Genomic DNA, 18,511 nt, shown 5'->3' with positions numbered 1-18,511 from the left:
CTGATGCCTGCCTCAATAGACTACTCCCTAATTTCTGTGACACAGGCAGAAGGCCTTCCCCGATCTCTTCCCAAATAAGAATCAATTTAGAACTTTAATCAATAAGTTTCCCCGGTGGTGGTATTTTATGAGATTATCCAGGGTGAAAGGAGTGTTTTAATTCAAACTCCTTTGCTGGAATTTTAGTTTGTTTGGCAAATGCATTTATGCCCTTGGTACTAATATACATGATTGCTTATATACCCTAATCATAAAATAACATAAAGAACCTGATCATATAAAGGCCCTAACAGACATAGAGCTCTTCGGGGGGTGAGGAAGCCCTATTAGAAAACAAGGAAAATTATTCTAAAAGTAGCTATTGGGTTAACATTTGCTTGCTGTGTTTTGCTTGCTGTGTTTTTGCTTTTAATGTGCTAAGGTTGTGTTATAGAAACCATTGTTAATATAGTTAAAGATCTAGAGAAATAAGAGCTTAGCCCTAGTGTGGTAACAATGAGATGGTTGTTAATTGTCAGCCAGGAGTGGTAGGCAGAGGCTGCCTCACCCAAGTCACAGAGTCAGTCTGGGGTAAACTTCTTAGATAAACGCAACTGACAACTTCTGCAGAAGGATTAACTTTTGTGTTAACAAGGTTTATACTTCTACTCTGTACTGTTGCCCTATGAGACTGCTACCTTTCAGTTAAGGTCACCATAGAAACAGAAAACAGGTTTACATTCACCTGACTTGCATAAAATGTTAATAGGCCCCAAGGCTAGAAGATAATGTACAAGACCCTCATAAACAAAGAAATATGCAGAAAACACCCTGGTTTCGTGAAGAACAAGCTGATGTAATGTTAAACCATCTTCCCCTTAGAAATGTACTAATTTAGGGTATAAAAGCCACAGTAAAAAATAAAGCATTGCCAGACTCTGCACCCCCCGTCTGGTCACTCTCTCTCTCTCTCTTTCTCTCTCTCTCCCTCACAGACTTGGCCCTATCAAGGCTGGTCTCACGTGTCTTCTCTCTCTCGCCGACGCCGTTCATTCAGAGGATACCCCATGGATCCTGCCGAGGCTGGACCCCAGCAGGCTGCCATTTCCTTCTCCAGGGGATTGTCCTGACCCAGGAATCAAACCCCTGTCTCCTGCATTGGCAAGCAGATTCTTTACCACGGAGCCCCTGGGGAAGCTCTATAATTCCGGTACCCTCGGAGCAATGTCAGCATGAAACCACATCCCCACATTATTGTTTTCTCCACAGTACTGCTGTGCTCCTGGGTAGTAACTTTCCTTTCTATTTCCTTTCCCTCTTTTGCTTTGGTATCAAGCCAAATGGATCTAAATGAAACCAAGTAAGATGTAGTCTTAGATCAGTTTAAGAACTATCTTAAGGATAGACTCTTAGGGCTGAGGAGAAATCTCCTTACAAAATGTCCTAGATAACTGAGGTTTGAGAAACAGTGGCCGAGTTGTAAAACTGGGAACTTTCTGCTCTGCGTTTGTCACAATGGAAGTGACACTGTCCCAGAATCCAATTACTACCATTTCCCCCTAAAAAGCACCAGAGCTCCTTGGAGAAGAAAGAGGCTGAGTCCAGGGCTGGGGCATGGAAACAACTTTCTGTTGCACTAGCAAGTAGGGAGGTGTTCAAAGATTGGTGAAGTCACATATCAAAAGAAGGCAAGAGGGAGCTTGAAGGGTCTTCCACTGGCAATTCTGCATTAATTTGAGCATCAAAATAAGTAATAATAATAATAATAGAATAAAACCTTAGCTGTTTCAACAGTATTCTCATGATCTCATTCTTACCCTTTCTCTCCATTTTCACCTCTCTATCCTTTATTTCCTGCCCTTTGAACTCTATGCAGGGAAGTAACATGCTCCTGGTTTTTCTCTTCTTCTGGAGATACATGTACTTTAACAGGAGTAGAAGTCCAAGTTTTAGTTTTAGGCTTTGGGGTGGTCACAGAGAAAGCAGTCTGTTAACTGAGTTAGGTTCTCTGCCGCTGAAACCAACCTGGCATGGTCTAATAGGATGATTGATTAGGTTTGAAAGATCACATTTCCGCTTTTGTAGGTAAAACAGATGAATATCAGAAACTCCATGTGGTTCAATAACACAGTCCACCCAAGCTCATGGGAGTTTTACATCAAACTCCTTAGTGCTAAACCTCAAGCTATTTTAAATTGGTTCCCTGTTTTATTCTCTGAGCCTTTATTGCCTTGGAGGCCTGAAGAGGAAAGGTGAACTGATCCACGGGCAGAACATGGGCCTCCCTGATGACACTGTGTAACACCACCTGTATCTCACATCCATCCCCTCCATCAGAAGCAATGTCACAGACTGAAGACCACGCTGGGCCAGGGGACCAGAGACTAGTCTTTTCCTGGCTTTCCCATCACCTAATGGAGGAAAGCTGGAGGAGCTGCAACTTCTCTCAGCCTCTCTTCTTTTATTGCAAAACAGAGGCTGAATCAAGACTAAGTTGTGTCTGATATCCCTTCTAGTTCTAATATTTTACAGCTCTTTTCTTAATAGGACTTGGGGGTGTGAGTGTAGGGGGAACAACCTGAGAGTAAGTACCATATTTATACATGTATTGGTGTCCTTTATAGAAAGGCACATCCACCAATCAAACAGATCACCAAGGTTAGAGGGAAAAAATGCACTTTATTGGCTGAAACTGGAGGTTGAGCCAAGCCAAAAACAAACCTCTAGACTCCATGTTACTTAATATGCTTTACTAATCCATAATATGTCATTTTACGTGATTTAGTAAGAAAAACACACTTTAGCTGATTTTTAAAGTTTTTTTCTTTCTTTTATAAATTGTAAGTTTTATTTAGGTGATTATGAAGACTAATCATTTGTTCGCAAATCTGTGGGCTTCAAATTATGAGTCTCTTTAGAGAGTCTGTAAGAAAATGTTTTAAATGCTTCAGCTCTCTGCTACCCAATTATAACAATGCTAAATTTAGTCAGATTTTGGTTTGTCCTTATCTACAGAATGATGACAATCTCTAATTTGGACTTTCCAATATAAGCATTGTTATGAAATCGTCTGTAGTCTAAGATTGCTTAGAAAAGGCAAAAATAACCTTAATTCTTGCAAATCTGTACAACAATATGCAGCATAAAAAGAAGAAAAGGCTCATTGCATAACAACTCACTAGAACAGTGAATATCCTCAAAGCATCCTTTCAAGGAGTTACCTAGCTTGAAAAACAATTCTAATTTACTCAAGAACACTTTAAAAAAAAAAACAAAACTGTAACCCCCAGTAAAAATTTTATGAGCAATTCTGGTACAGGCCACACAAGGAACAGAGAAAGTAGTAAGATATTTAACAGATCCGTAGAGGTCACATTTACACCGTCAAATAATTAGATCCTTTGGCTATATTTACTCAATCACCTTTATCACTTATTACAGAGGTCCTCCTTTTAGGAAAACTCAAGCTCAAAGTCATAAACTTCATTTCTGTTAAACCTAAGAAAGCCAATGAGCTTTGGTCTAAAGACCAACTTTCTCTTGTCAAAAATTTCTATGCATGTACATCCACGTACATAAATATTCCCTAGGTAGCCAGAGGTTTGAGATGGGGATGAGACATCATCCCCATTCTCTCACGTAAAACAAAACTACTTTCTTTTCCATATTCAATCACTAGTATATTATGTCTTTTCTCCTTCTGTATTTTATGCTATATCCAAGTCTTCATTGAATAATTTGGCCCTTTCTGCCATCAGAGCATGAACACTATTTACTAACTTATTTAAAACCAAAGTACACAGCATGAACTGGAAAGCTACCCATTGATATTTCAAGAAGTTGAAGAAAGAATTTATGTTATGAAAGATGAAACCGACAGTTAAAGATGAAGTAACACAGTGAGGTATCCTAAGGTATCCTAAGGTTGGACAGGATTGATTTGGTAAGTCTTCTCTTCCCTTTTTCCTCCCAGGCATAACAGAAGTGTCAAGTAGAATTGGTGTTATCTTTTGTTCTCTTTAAGTTTCCATTTCTTTCTCCTCTTTTTCTCTGTAGTTGATGTCACAGGTATAGGTCCATTAGACAGTTTTCAAAACTGGATTCCAGTCAATGAAAGGGTCTCTAATGACTGCTTTGAATATTTAGCAGCCTAACATTTGCAATTATTTTTTCCAACATCCTTCTTTTCTAGAATACTTCTTCTGTTGAAAAGGCTTTAAAATTCTTCTATAGATTTTAGGCCCATATCCTTTATTACAGCCCCTGGATTTGAGTAAGTATGAATCTTATAAGTCAAAAATAAACCCAAATTTACTAACACCTAAAAATAATGTTAAGAAGTGTTTTAATGCCAGCTAAAAACTAGTAGGTACTAAATAAAGTAATATGAATAAGGACTATCATTCTTCGTCTTCTACAATCAAGCAGATTCTTTGGAGGCTATTTCAATAGGACAACAGTCACTACTTTAGGGTATAGTTCTTAAACGCATGCAAGTATAACCTCCTTCATTCACTCACTGCATATCTACTGTGCTTTCACTATGAAGACAGGCACTAGGTTCATGCTGCAATACATACAGTGTGAGATACCATAGTGAGCCACAAGCAAACAGACCATCACTCCCACAGGACTGAAGTTTGTGCAGGAGAAATGACATTGACCAAAGCACTGCTGAACAGAAGTTGGTTGAATTGAATCAGTAACATCAATACTATTTTCTGGTTACAGATAAATAACTAGTGTGATAGGAAGGTCTAGATTATGATTATCTACACCACTAGTACCCCCACACATTTATTCTGTTTATTTTTCTACATAACCACTTGGAAATTTTCAGCATTAACTACTTGGTGTGTCTCCTGGTTCTGATTCAAGTAGGAAGGAAGCAGAAGGAAACCAATATTTATATGAATATACCAAACATGCCTTTCATGTGAGTTCATTTATGCACTTAACTGCTTCTCACAAATTTGGGAAGAAAAGTATAATTAGCACCATTTTACAGGAGGAACCAAGGTTAGTTTAGAAATGCTAACCAACTTGTCTAAGGTCACCCAGATAAGAGCCAGGATTTGAATATCTGTAAAGCCATTTACATCTACATCTATATAGTAAGCAATATAAATACAGACATACAAATTTGTACACAGATATAAACATATAAACAATATAGTATATACAAGCAAATATACTTCTACAGCAAAATAAAATGGTTATTTTTGAAATGCAACTATAAAAATATGTTACTTACCGGAAAGTATAGAAGCAGAGACCCAAAAAGGATTGTTTCCAACAGGATAAGGCCCGATGCCCTGACGCTCTGAAAAAAATAACAAAAATAAAAATGTCAATATTAACTGACATTTCTAGGCATCGAACAATTTATGCTCTTGCGACAATGCCACAAGCAGAACAGCATTCTTTGGTGGGGCTGGAAAATTAGAAATTGGCTTATATTTCAGACAGGCAAACTTAACTGAAACATGCAATAAGACTGACTGTAAAGGTGGGGGTAGACTTAATGATATTGCCACTGGCTTCATGGAATGTTGTTCTCTAAAATTTGAATCACTATTTAGAAGATCCTGCCAATCTAAGAAATGCACAGACACAGAAAACCTTGCCTGTGTTTCTGACACATCGGCGACAAATGCATTTCTGAATGCTATTCCTAAACCATTTCACAAATCCTCAGCAATGGTTCCAGTGGATAAAGCAAACATAGGTACAACTTTTGGTGTCTCAATGGTACATCTCCCAACATGTCACAACATAGTCCCCAAAACTCAGTAACAACTTCACTATTTAAATAACATAAATCACATTTAAAACCAGAGGTATCTCACCTTGTGAAATAGTTAAATTATTCACCCAAAATTCAAAAGAATAAGTTGATTTTTCAAATATACTTCCTGATTATTTAAGCATGATGGTGGTGGTTTGGTGGTTTAGTCGCTAAGTCGTGTCTGACTCTTGTGACCCCATGTACTATAGCCCACCAGGCCCCTCTGTCCATGGGATTTTCCAGGCAAGAATACTGGAATGGGTGCCATTTCCTTCTCCATTGCGAAGCATAAATACACTCAATAATCTTCAGATATTTTGTTAGACTCAAAACAGCATTATCTTTGCCAAGCAAAATGCTTAGAATCGTGACAAGAAATACAAAACCAAAAAAAACCAAGCCCACTTAGAACAATAAATTTTGCTTTGATGAGTTCAAATACCAATGCAGAGTAAAGATATCAGTTAGGAATACAAAAACAGGTCATTCTAGAACACATGTGTTTTCACTCAGTGCAACGTTAAATATATAAACAAATTACACTAGGTGTACATATGATATTTTAATGGGGAAATACTTTTAAGTAGATAAATTAATTTTGCAACAAAAAGAAGGTGAAATGCTAAACTACAAGTCCATTACATTAAAAAAAAAAATGTGTCAGGAGAGAGCAGCATGGAAACATACACACTACCATAGGTAAAATGGACAGCCACTGGGAATCTGCTGCATGACTCAGGGGCTCTGTGACAGCCTCTAGGGGTGGGATCAGGTAGGAGAGAGGTTTGAGAGGGAGGAGACACGTATGTACCTGTGCCTGATTCATGCGGATGTATGGCAGAAGCCAGCACAATACTGCAGAGCAATTATTCTTTAATCAAAAATAAACAAGCTTTAAAAAAAGTGTCAGATAACTGGACAGGCAGAGAAATAAAATTCTAATTCCTCTTCAAAACTCTGGGAAGACATTACTAGGGCATAGACAAATTCCTTATGTAATCCCTCAAAACAACTCAGGGTCTTCATTAATCTAGAATTTGGGAACAGAGAAATGAGTTTAGTCAGTGAACAGACTTGATTGTTTGAGTGGATTCTCTCTCTTGGTCATTATTTTAGCTGGCAGATGCTCTTAGTGAAAAGAAAACTTCTATCAGCAAGACTTTAAATGGGTTTTGGCTGACAGAATTTCCAACATAACAAATTACATTCATACCTAATTATGAATACTCCATAGTTTAGTTTTTAAACTTGCTCCAAAATGACACTAATTTAGAGTGAGAGTCCAAAATATAATGCAAGACTGCTTGTAAAAAAAATCTACGCAATATTGTTTGAAAATGAAGGATATAAAAAGAAACTGTAAAGCTTAGTGGAAAAAACAGACATTGCAGTTAACATTATCTCAGTTTGAATTATGAAACAAGCACTTTAGTTAAGTGATCTTGAACTTCAATGGCCTCCCATGTAAAATGGGTATCCTAATCTTTGCCATATTAAATCTGACATCTTTAATAAATTATGAAAGACACAAAAATGGCTAGCATCATGGCTGACATATAATAAGTAGGTATGCATTCCTCAAGGTAGAAAACACCGGTAGGATTGTGAATTTGAAAACAACAGAGGTATATGTAAGTAGCTGTAAAAATTGTTTTAAAGCTTGAGATCCAAAATGACCCCAGAGGAGCCAAAAGCCTGACAGTAGAAAACATAAAAGTTCTTTTTTTTTTTTTTAGGGCCAGTGGGTTGTTAGCTATATTGCAACCATCACTATCTCATAACAGTTGTAGTGGTGCATGCTTTTACATATTCTCAGAGCAAATAATCTGTCTCCTTTACATCTGGATGTATTGAACAATCTTAATACTTCATAACCTTCCTTCTGGTTGGGTAGAGGAGCCCATGATTTCAAATTATAAACTGGAACTCAACAAATGATTCCATAATCAGATGTAAGGCCTGTACAAAATATGTGCTTTTGGTTTTTTTTCCCCAAACACTCAGGCTACGTTGGTTTTAAGGCCTCACCGAAAGAGTGGATACATAATAGGTGGAACTTCAGGGACAAAGAAGAAATCTCATGTGCCCTGAAATCTTTCCACATTGACTGACTGGTAACTGGAAGTTCTTTTAAATGGAACAAAGTACTTTATTTTGTATTTGGTGCTAACGATTAGTATACATGTTGTAAGTAATACAGTGACTTAAGTTCAAAGTCAAGGGCAGGAATCTCTTCCTTAGTGTCTAAGTGATAGGATAAGGAAGAAGAGAGGAGGGATTGTAAAACAAGAATGGATAAAAAAGATAATGAACAAAATAACAGAGGCCAAGAAAAAATTTTGTATCTTTCAAAGTTTTGCCTGAGATAGAAATGGTGGTATGGGGGACACCCCTGGTGACGCAGTGGTTAAGACTTCGCCTTCCAAAGCAGGGGGTGTGGGTTTAACCCCCAGTGGGGAACTTAGATCCCACATGCCTTACTGCCAAAAAATCAAAACGTGAAACAGAAGCAATATGGTAACAAATTCAATAAAGACTTCTTGAAAAAATGGTTCATGTTAAAAAATTTTAAAGAAAAAAGAAATGGTGGCATGGAACTCTTTTTAACCAGAGTTGCTAAGTGGAAAACTCTGAAAAACGTTCTTGAAAAATGATAAACAATATACAGTATGTTGAACAGTATAATACAGTACTGATTTATATAAATACTATTTATAAATATATGTATATTTATATAGTAGAATATTTATATAAAACATATACATACAAATGAAAACTTTATGTTTTCTATATGTATATACATATATATAAATATAAATATATCAAATTCAGGTCTGGAGGATACATGCCAAACTGACAAGAATGTACTTTCTTTCCCTAGAGAAGTATATCTGAGGATAGATCAATTTATCTGGAAATATTTTACTTTCTTTGGAGATATAGTCATGTACTGATACATGTATTTTAATAATTAGATAAATAAAGTGAAAACAATCATCTAAAATGTGTCAACTCAGCTAGTAGAAAATTCCACCACTGGGTATTACAATATGCAAAGAATTCTAAACAAAGCCCTTCCTAATAATATCTACTTAATAAATTTTATTCAGTACTGACAACACGCATCAAATGACCGAACAACATGATACTTATAGGTGAATATAAACCTGGGGGAGCTACTGAGCCTAACTCTGGCTTAGACTCCAGACAGCTTAATAAGTATCATTCCAGAGTTTACAACAGACGAGGGCAGATTCCACCTCATTCCACTCCATTCCAATTTCCCCATTTCTTAAACTTTCAGAACTGACCTACGAAGGTTTACAGCAGTCAGATATCAGATCTGTAGACAAAAGAGAAAGGCTAATCTTACCACACTAATTTTATAAAATTATGTCAAAGTCAATTTCTCAATTCTATAATCTCCAGATACAAAGTACACAGGCATAAGACGAAGCATAGCTTGTCACAGGATTCGCTGAGGATGTAAGCACAAAAAAGAAGCTGAGTTACTGGAAGTAATAAGATGGTAAGAATGCTCAAGTCAGAACTTTTAAAAATAACTAAAATAGCTTAAAATCATTTCCTTGATCCTACAGGGCTAACTCCTTCATTTATAATTGTTAAACATTTTTCAACCACCAGGGCAATTAATAAAACAGTGCAGTTATTTTTGATCATAGCTGATACCTTCAGCCTTGCAGCAATTAAAGTTTCTTTCCATTACAAAAGGAACGTCTGATCATGAAGACATTTTTTACACAACTGGGCTTCAGGATGTAGGATGAAAATATAAGAAATCAAGAGAATTCAATTCTGCAAAGAACAAACTAGCACAGGTCTGGATGATAAACCAAGACTCTATCATTGTATATCATTTACAGAAAGAATCAGCCATTCTGACAGGAGAATAGTCTCACATGCTGCACTTTTTCTTTTGATTCATCTATTTCTGTAGAGAAAACCACAGATTACAAAGGAAACCCAACAACCACCTGATGAAGTAAGTAGACCAGAATAAACTGGAGACAAGATGTGAAACGCAAACCTGAAAGAATCCTCACACTGAGAGGTATGCGAATGCTATTTTCAATAATTTTATTTACAATTATATCAATGGATGTGAACAGACACATCCAGTTTGACAGACTATGTGCAATTAGTTTGTCTTAAGAAGATCTGTGATGAAACACTGAAAAACCAATTAGATTTAGAAAAATGGGTCAAGGAACAACTGTTCAAAATGTGGTTAGTTAAAAATCAATAGTAGTTTTTCTGAAGAATTCACAACAGTTTAAAAAAAAAAAAAAAAAAGGTTCAGAAAAGCAGAAGAAAATGGTCAGGATAGTGATTTCCAAAACTGAAATATAAGTAACTCAGATGATTATAAATCTGTGGAATAAAACACATGGGCTTATATACAGATGGTTTGAAATCTCAGCATCTGCTGCTCACTAGCTTTGTGACCATGGGCAAGTTGCTTGAGCTTCACCTTCTTCATTTATAAATGGATATAGTGATGCCCACCTTGAAGGACTGCTGTAAAGATTTGCAATCATGCTGCCCAACAAAGAGCAGGTTCTCAGTCAATGGAAGTTCATCAGTCTGTCATGGACAGATATGAGGTGTGGTCAACACATCTAAGCCCACTCTAGCTGATGAGTGACAGCACATGGTCCCGTCACCCAGAGCTGCTGGTCCCACGTCAGGGCGATTCCTCTGTGTATCTAATCTGACCCTCTTACCCAAAGGAACAGGACTGAATGTTATAGTATACTAATAAAAATATGCAGCACTATTAGAATATTTAAACATGAGCTACAACTAAGGAATTTGGTTGATATTATTTTTAAAAGAGGCTAGTCAATATAAAATTTCTGGCAGTTTTATTAAAACATTAAAACAAACTATGACATGGTTTTAATTAAGAATTATTTTAATTTTTAAGATTCACAAGAAAGTCTATTTTTGTATGTTATGGTAATATGCAGTGGTGCTGTTTAAGACCTTCTAGAAAAATAAGTTTACTCAAAATAAAATTCAGAGTAATGAATATATAGTTTCATACTGTTTAAAATAGTATAGCACACTAAATAAAGAAAAAGTCAATGATATTTTATAAATGTGAAAAAAGGAATAACCAGTAGTTCATTATTAGTTATGGTTCACCATTTATTGAGGGGCACAAACATCTCTGGTTGCTTTTGCAGGATTTTGAGACATTTGCCCATTCTCTTTGCTTTGTTTCACATAATGCAGTTAGAAGTGTTCCTCCAGTGTCTCATCTTTCTGGAGTTCAGTGCCTGATTTTCACTTAAAGATGTTGACAATCAACTGCTATTGCAGAGATGTAGAATGAGTTAGACGCATAAGAAGGAAGATTCTGGAACACTTCTACTCAGTCAAGCTCGTCCTTCTGTGCTTATGTCCAAAGTACTTCCTTCCAGACTTCATCAACCCCTGAGTCAGCCCCTCACCCCACAAGAGGCCACTGGAATGCAGTCCCAAACTGTGGACCATCATCTCCTGGTTTGTCCTCATTTTTCCCATAGCTTCTTTGCAGAACTAGCAGCTACTTAACTCTGTAATCAATCTGCAACCTCCAATTTCTTTTCTTCAATACTAATAAATAGAATAACTCATATATCACAAAATGGAGATGAATTCTCTAAGTGTCAAAAAAGCACACAGAAGTGAATGGTGCAGACCGAAATATTACAAAGACTCTTGCCTTGAAAGGGACTGCTTAAGTGGCAATAAATTAATAAAGCAAAATATGTCATTTGCTCAGCTTTCCATTATTGATTAATAGCTATTGAGATTAATGGATATATTTTCAAATTAAAAAGTAGATCTTTGAAAGAAACTTCTCCTCATGAAATTGGAATGGCATGATAATTAAAACATAAAATAATAAGTGCTTTAAAATTTCACAGTAATGATACAAAACACTTTACTTTTTCAAATATCAATCTTTGTTACACTGAGGTTAACTCAAATATCATCTAATGTGACATAAGTCATTTTTTTTAAGAGTATTTTATACTTAGAGAAATTCAAGAGACTTGACAAATTATTGCTGTTTCACTTGATTGCTAAGTATCAACCCATCTAAGCAATCTTTCTTTATCATTTGAAACTTCTAATCTCAGATTTCTATTTTAATTTGGTATTTTGAACACTGTGATCTGTAAGATGACTACTTTAAAATACTACTGGTCACACATAGGCAATAGAGTCAATCAGATATTAGCTAGATAACATCAGCTCTTCCCAGGCTTCTTAAACAGGAAAAAAATTGTGAGAATGGGAACAGAATTGCTTAGAACTGTTAAGCTTGTCTTTAACACATTGTCTATCTTCCAAAGCATGTTTGGAAATGCACGGAATAACTAGACAGAGTGTAAAACAAAGAAATATTTCATACTGTGTCTAATATTTAGAAATAGTCTAAACATTCTAAAACTTGTTTATGTTCCTTATTTTATACTCCACACTGACCCGAAAAGTTTCCATCTGACAAGACATTTACAAATACACAAAGAAAAATGATGAACATTTCAGTGAATAAACCGATAGATGACTTAATACAGTTGCAAGAGATGCTTCCTATTTGTAAGAAGAGTAAGCAGTACAAAAGCTTAAAATGGCAGTATGAGGGACTTCCTGGCAGGCCAATGGTTAAGACTTCACCTTCCAATGCAGGGGGTATGGGTTCAATCCCTGGTCAGGGAGCTAAGAGCCTAGGTGCCTCTTGGCAAAAAACCAAAACATAAAACAGAAGCAATATTGTAGCAAATTTAATAAAAACCTTAAAAATGGTCCAAATTTTTAAAAAATCTAAAAAAAAAAATAGCAGCATTATATCTGACAGGCAAAAACAGAGTCAGATTATAAAAGTGTCATGGGAAAACAAGGGCTATTTAGATGCAAAGGTGATGTAGACAGGAATTCAAAACTCAATCGCTAAAATAGTATAACTATTTCTAGAGCAGATGAAGTAAATTGGATCTTATTTTCACCAAACTTGGGACCACTAAGAAGAACGATGAAATGGGTATTATGAACTTCAGCCCACATAGAGTATATCACTCAAACCTGTTTAGCAAAAGACAAACTGAAAGGAAATGGGAGTCATATATTAATTAACTAACATCCTGCTTACACTCTGATTGTCAATTCTAACCATTTGTTTCACTATAATCTGCTGTTTCAGTTAGTCTTAATGTTTATTAGCAAATCACATGTATAATAACTATCTCGATATTTTAGAGTTTTCTATTTTTGAATATGGTTCATGAAAGATTTCCAATAATAAGTTCATATGTTTTAATTAGAAATAAATGCTAACCCTTCAATACAGAATTCAAAAAGGTCACACTAACTGAGGTTTCCTGTCATTAGTCTTCTCTCTTCTCTCTGTTGGATCCCACTTAGTTATCCTTTGCTCTAAAATGTATTATACAAATGCATTAGCATTAGATTATCAGCTGAAAGAGATTCAAGAGAAATAATTAAGAACATGCAGAAATTTGACAGTGGATAATTACTGAAAAATTAAAACAATGTTATAAAACCAAAAATTAGAAAAAACTTTTACAACATAATAGATTTTTTAAAAAGCAATTGTGTTTAACCTCATTGAAGGTTAAACTATTACTAAAGCAGTTTTCTATAAGCAATTGATATTTGAAGCTTTTTAAAGTAATAACTGCAAATCTTCAGTCTAAACCTCTTTCTGGAGCTCCAGCCCCCTATTTTCAGTTGGCTGTAAAACAGTTCTACCGGAATGACTGATAGGCACCTCAAATTCAAGATTTCAAAAACTAAATTCTTCCATTCTCCAATCTGTTTTTCTCTTCATGTTTCCCATCCTGCTTAATGGTAACTGATTAACCTATTTTGTAGTCAAATCACATAAAATATACAAGGTAGAAATAGAAGTGGTTTTTATGAATTATTGGTTTTGTGAAGTCATTCAGTCATGTCCAACTCTTTGTGACCCCATGGACTGTAGCCTGCCAGGTTCCTCCATCCGTGGGATTTTCCAGGCAAGAATAATGGAGTGGGTTGCCATTTCCTTCTCCAGAGGATCTTCCTGACCCAGGGTTTGAACCTGGGTCTCCTGCCTTTCAGACTCTTTACCATTTGAGCTACCAGGCTTTTACATTTGGTATTTTCCAGAATCCCCTCCAAATTCTGTTGACCAACCATCTCACTAAGTAATGAGTGAGAAGTATGCTGTGTATGCTAATCACTCAGTCTGTTGAACTCTTTGCGACCCCATGGACTCCTCTTTGCCCACCAGGTTCCTCTGTCCATCAGGATTCTCCAGGGAAGGATACTAGAGTGAGTTTCCATGCCCTCCTCTAGGGGATCTTCCCCACTCAGGGATTGAATCCAGGTCTCCCACACTGCTACCAGATTCTTTACTGTCTTAGCCAACCAGGGAAGCCCAAGAATACTGGACTGGGTAGCCTATTCCTTCTCCAGGGGATCTTCCCGAGCCAGGAATGGAACCAAGGGCTCCCGCATTGCAGATGGATTCTTTACTTGTTGAGCTGCAGATAACCAAATAAATGGTTAATCTGAAAAGCAACATGCAGGTTGATCCACTTTCAAGTGAAGAGGAAATTTTTCACTTTTAATCCACAGTCTCCTCTATAACATACAGAAATTGTTAAACAGTCAAAATCTTAATAAGAGGAGGTAGGAGGAAGAAAAAGGAGAGAGGAGAGAAGCAGAAGAAACCATCTCTCTTTTTTTTTTTTTTGAAACCATCTCTATGTTTAGTTCAATGTACTACCAATTCTAGGTCCGGGGTAAAATGGCTGGGGCATTGGGATGGATGGAGATAGAACAGCACTCAGGAATAGGTGAGGTCACTATTCTCTGGGCTTTCTCAGAGCTGCCTCCCTCTGTATTCACTCTTGCCTTCATCTCATCACATCAGACAACAAATGCCTTCATGTCACCCTGTCTGTCATCTCTCCAGGCCTGCCCTCTTCAAGGCAGACATATATTTCAAAGGAATTCCCTTATTCCTCTTAATCTCCAACTGGTAATATCTTCCACGCCTTAAATCTTATCCATTCTTAGGGATATCATAAATGCCAATTAGAGTGCTAGTGATTAGTAATAATCTAATGGCTGCTCCTCCAAGTAGGACTTACAAGACCAAGTATATAGTCAAGGCTTAATGCCTAAAGGCAAAGACTTTGAACTCTGAAAGTTAAGAGTGAAGCTGTCAGCACATGGGCCTCACTGGTGGCTCCAAACCTCACTGGCAGTGACTGCTTCCTCTGAGACTGGTCTGATAAGCAAGCAGACCAAGCTACCTACATTCATTCAATCAGAAACTGGAATGCAGAGATTCCTTTCAGGAATAAAAGGGACCCATCACCTTTATCTTCTGTTGAAGAATTTTTAAAGAAGAAGTTCAGATTTCAAAAACGTCTTTTCTTCTCAGTTGTGAATATAAATTCCATCAGGAGTCAGTCTAAATAACCATAACTTCCACACATATGTGCCTCAGAAAATCCCCTAAGCCTTTGTGGAGGGCAGGCTAAATGAAGAGGTTTGCTTCACTTTCTTCTTTCCGTCTTTGAAGCAGAAGTTGGATAATAAGGCAGGTGCCTCTGAAATCCAGCTTTCATCATGTGACGGGATTCACGACACACCGTGTGGGTGCAACTTCAGCTCCCAAACAGCAGCTCCCTTCTGCCCCATAAACACGCCCCAATTACTATAGCTTTCTCTTTGTTTCTTTCTGGACCAGGCTTTAAAAATCATGAAAGAGATATAAATGCATAAGTTCTGGGAATGAAAATACCAACTGAAAGGGGACTAAATCAAGAACCACTGTACTGGGTAGAAGTGTGACCTGGAAATATATCCAGCAGGGCTAAGTTGCTCCTTCCGTGGCATTTTCCCCAAAGGCACATCTCACTATCACAAAATGTTGATAATAAAAGTGGTAGTAACAGTGACAACAATAACAATGATGTCAGTTGAATTTTTGTGCCAGCTGTTATTCTAGGCATTTTATATAATATTAATTAACCCTCACAAAAATATTGAACCCTCATGACAAATAGTAGGTACTATTTGTAGTAGGCACTATTGCTATCTCCACTTTATAAATGAGGCAGCTGAGGTTTAACAGGACTGAAAAACTTGTCCAAGGAAATTGATATTACATAATGCTATCACTCAACCTTGCCCCTATCACTTTCAAAATCCAACTTTTAAAGCTATCATTTAAAATAGCATTGGATAGCAGCTCCTGAAGCAACCTTTACTAACCTCCCACTGAAATGTAAAGACACATGTGAAATAGAAAGTCACAACCCTGCTGTGAATAGGAAATTCAAAGCAGAAATACAAACAGAAATAAAAATGAGAAAAAGCACTCACTCTCACAAGTAACTGGGAAATAGAAACTTTAAATATCTCATTTTTAATCTGCTAGACTGAAAAAGTTAAAAAGACTGATAATATCAGTTACTGGTTAGAATGCTAGGAGATGGGCACTTTCATGCTCATAGAAACAGAAATAGATGAAGCCCTTGATAAGTTTTGAAGTATCAACATTTTAAGTGTCTATACTTGATTATACCAGCCACTCCACACAAAGGGTTTGTCTTTAAGGATTACTTACATGTTTGCACAAAAATATATGCACAAACAAGTTTACCAAAGCACTCGTGGTATAGTATCTAGTAAATAAGTTGAAACAAATGGAATATCAATAACAGAGAATATACCAGTAGTTTTACTGGTTCAGCCATATGACATGATATAATGAAGCTCTTTAAAATATGAGAAAAATACATATACACAGGTAGAAAAAAAAAGCTTAAGAGATTTTTAGAAATAATTTTTAAATAAAAAATCTTTATTAGTGAAAGGCATGGTATGAGTGTGTGTGCATGGATCAAACCCTTGATGCTACAAATTTTCTGGGAAGAGAAGTAAAAGCCAGAGGAAATGGACGACCTTTTACTTACTGCTTTATATTTTTCTTTATGTGTCAATTTTGTACAACAATGCATTCACTTATTCAAGTAAAGATCATCAACTGAAAATCGTATATGCCATAATACGTGTAACTCTATGGCTGATTCATATCAATGTATGACAAAACCCACTGAAATGTTGTGAAGTAATTAGCCTCCAACTAATAAAAAAAATTAAAAAATGAATAAAAAAAAAAGAAAATCCTATATGCCAAAAGAGGAAGGAAAGAAGAAAGAAGAGAAAGAATGATAGGAGAGAAATGGGCAGATGCTCAGAGTAGGTCAAAAGTGATAAAATACAACCAAAATAGAGTCTACTTGCAAGACACTTAACCACAAGCTTCAAGAGGAGAAGTATTCAAAACTCATCTCAAGGGTCTGACCTTTAGTACACATTTGTATTTGTGGGGGAAGAAAGTGAAGATAGAAAGAAAAAAATGGAAACAGTAAAGCCCAGAGAAAAAGGCAATAAACAAAAATTTTTCATGTAAAAGGAAATTCACAATTCTAATATCTACCAGAGTGAAATTTAAGGCGAAAAAGCATGGAAAAAAAAAAAAAGGCAGGAAAAAGACATTTAATACCAGTCCCTGTTATCACATTCTAGCAAACTGCAACAGTCAAAGGCCTGAACCAAGTGAGGCGCCTGGACCTCACAGCCCTGCTTCCCCCCAGCCCTGTCCAGCATCCTGTCCCCTGAGATTCACTATGCTCCAGCCAACCTGGCCGCTCTTCATTCCACAGATGCAGCTGCTCCTGCCGAATGGCTGTCAGAGCACATCCTCTTCCCTCACCCTTGCTTGCTTCTACCAGCTCCCTAACCCTCACCTGGCTCACATCAACTCATTTCTCAGGTGTTAGTTTCACTGACTTTTCACACAATATAGGGCTTCCCTGGTGGCTCAGATGGTCAAGAATCTGCCTGTGATGCAGGAGACCCAGGTTCCATCCCTGGGTCAGGAAGATCCCCTGGAGAAAGGAATGGCAACCCACTCCAGCATTCCTGCCTGAAAAATTCCATGGACACAGCAGCCTGGCAGGCTACAGTCCACGGGGTCGCAAAGACTTAAACATGACTGAGCGACTAACACTGTCACTTTTCGGTCACTGTAACACACAAAGCAGTAGACACAGGGGTTTCAGAGAACTAATCGGACTGTGTAAGTTTCAACATTTTACGCTAACTGCACAGAGTACCTCCATGAATGAATGGAACACTCATCACAACTGAAATTAATGAGGAAAGCAACTGTCAGAAGCATTACTTTCTAAAAGAAAGAACATCCACCATAAATACACTGCCCAAGTCTTAGTGGTGAGGCAGGAATTCTTAAGCAGCCACATGATAAGGACATCTGATAGTAGCAGTGGGATTTTACTTCTGGGATTTCTATTAACGACAATGAGATATAAAGACTGGAAACAGGACAATGAGGCAACATTGTGGTCTGGTAAGAAGTTGTCTCAAAGAAGTAATCGGCATCATACATAAGATTTGGTTATAAGAATGTTGCACACACAGCATTATTCATGTCGGGACAAAATTAGGGGTAATCCAAATCCCAGAAAGTTGATAAATGGTAAAATAAATCATGATATACTCTATGATATACTGAATTTTATTATGTCATAAAATTCAAAGTTTGGGGGCACACTTGATGTAAGAGTTTAAGATTATAATTTATGTATATGAAATTAAATGTTTAAAAAACTAAATTGTGGACTT

The 18,511-nt window shown here is 36.8% G+C and overlaps 1 protein-coding gene across 1 annotated transcript in view; it reads right to left on the bottom strand.

Moving 5' to 3' along the window:
- GPR158 (G protein-coupled receptor 158) overlaps positions 1–18,511 on the bottom strand; it is a 287,610-nt gene that overhangs the window by 77,232 nt on the left and 191,867 nt on the right. Inside the window, exon 5 of the mRNA XM_061126225.1 lies at positions 5,234–5,302. Coding sequence (XP_060982208.1) covers positions 5,234–5,302 — 69 coding nt within the window. The remainder of the gene's footprint in view (positions 1–5,233; positions 5,303–18,511) is intronic.

This window comes from Dama dama, chromosome 23 (assembly GCF_033118175.1).
Source record: "Dama dama isolate Ldn47 chromosome 23, ASM3311817v1, whole genome shotgun sequence".
In the NCBI taxonomy this organism is placed as follows: Eukaryota; Metazoa; Chordata; class Mammalia; order Artiodactyla; family Cervidae; genus Dama; species Dama dama.
This window is presented reverse-complemented; position numbering and strand designations above follow the sequence as displayed.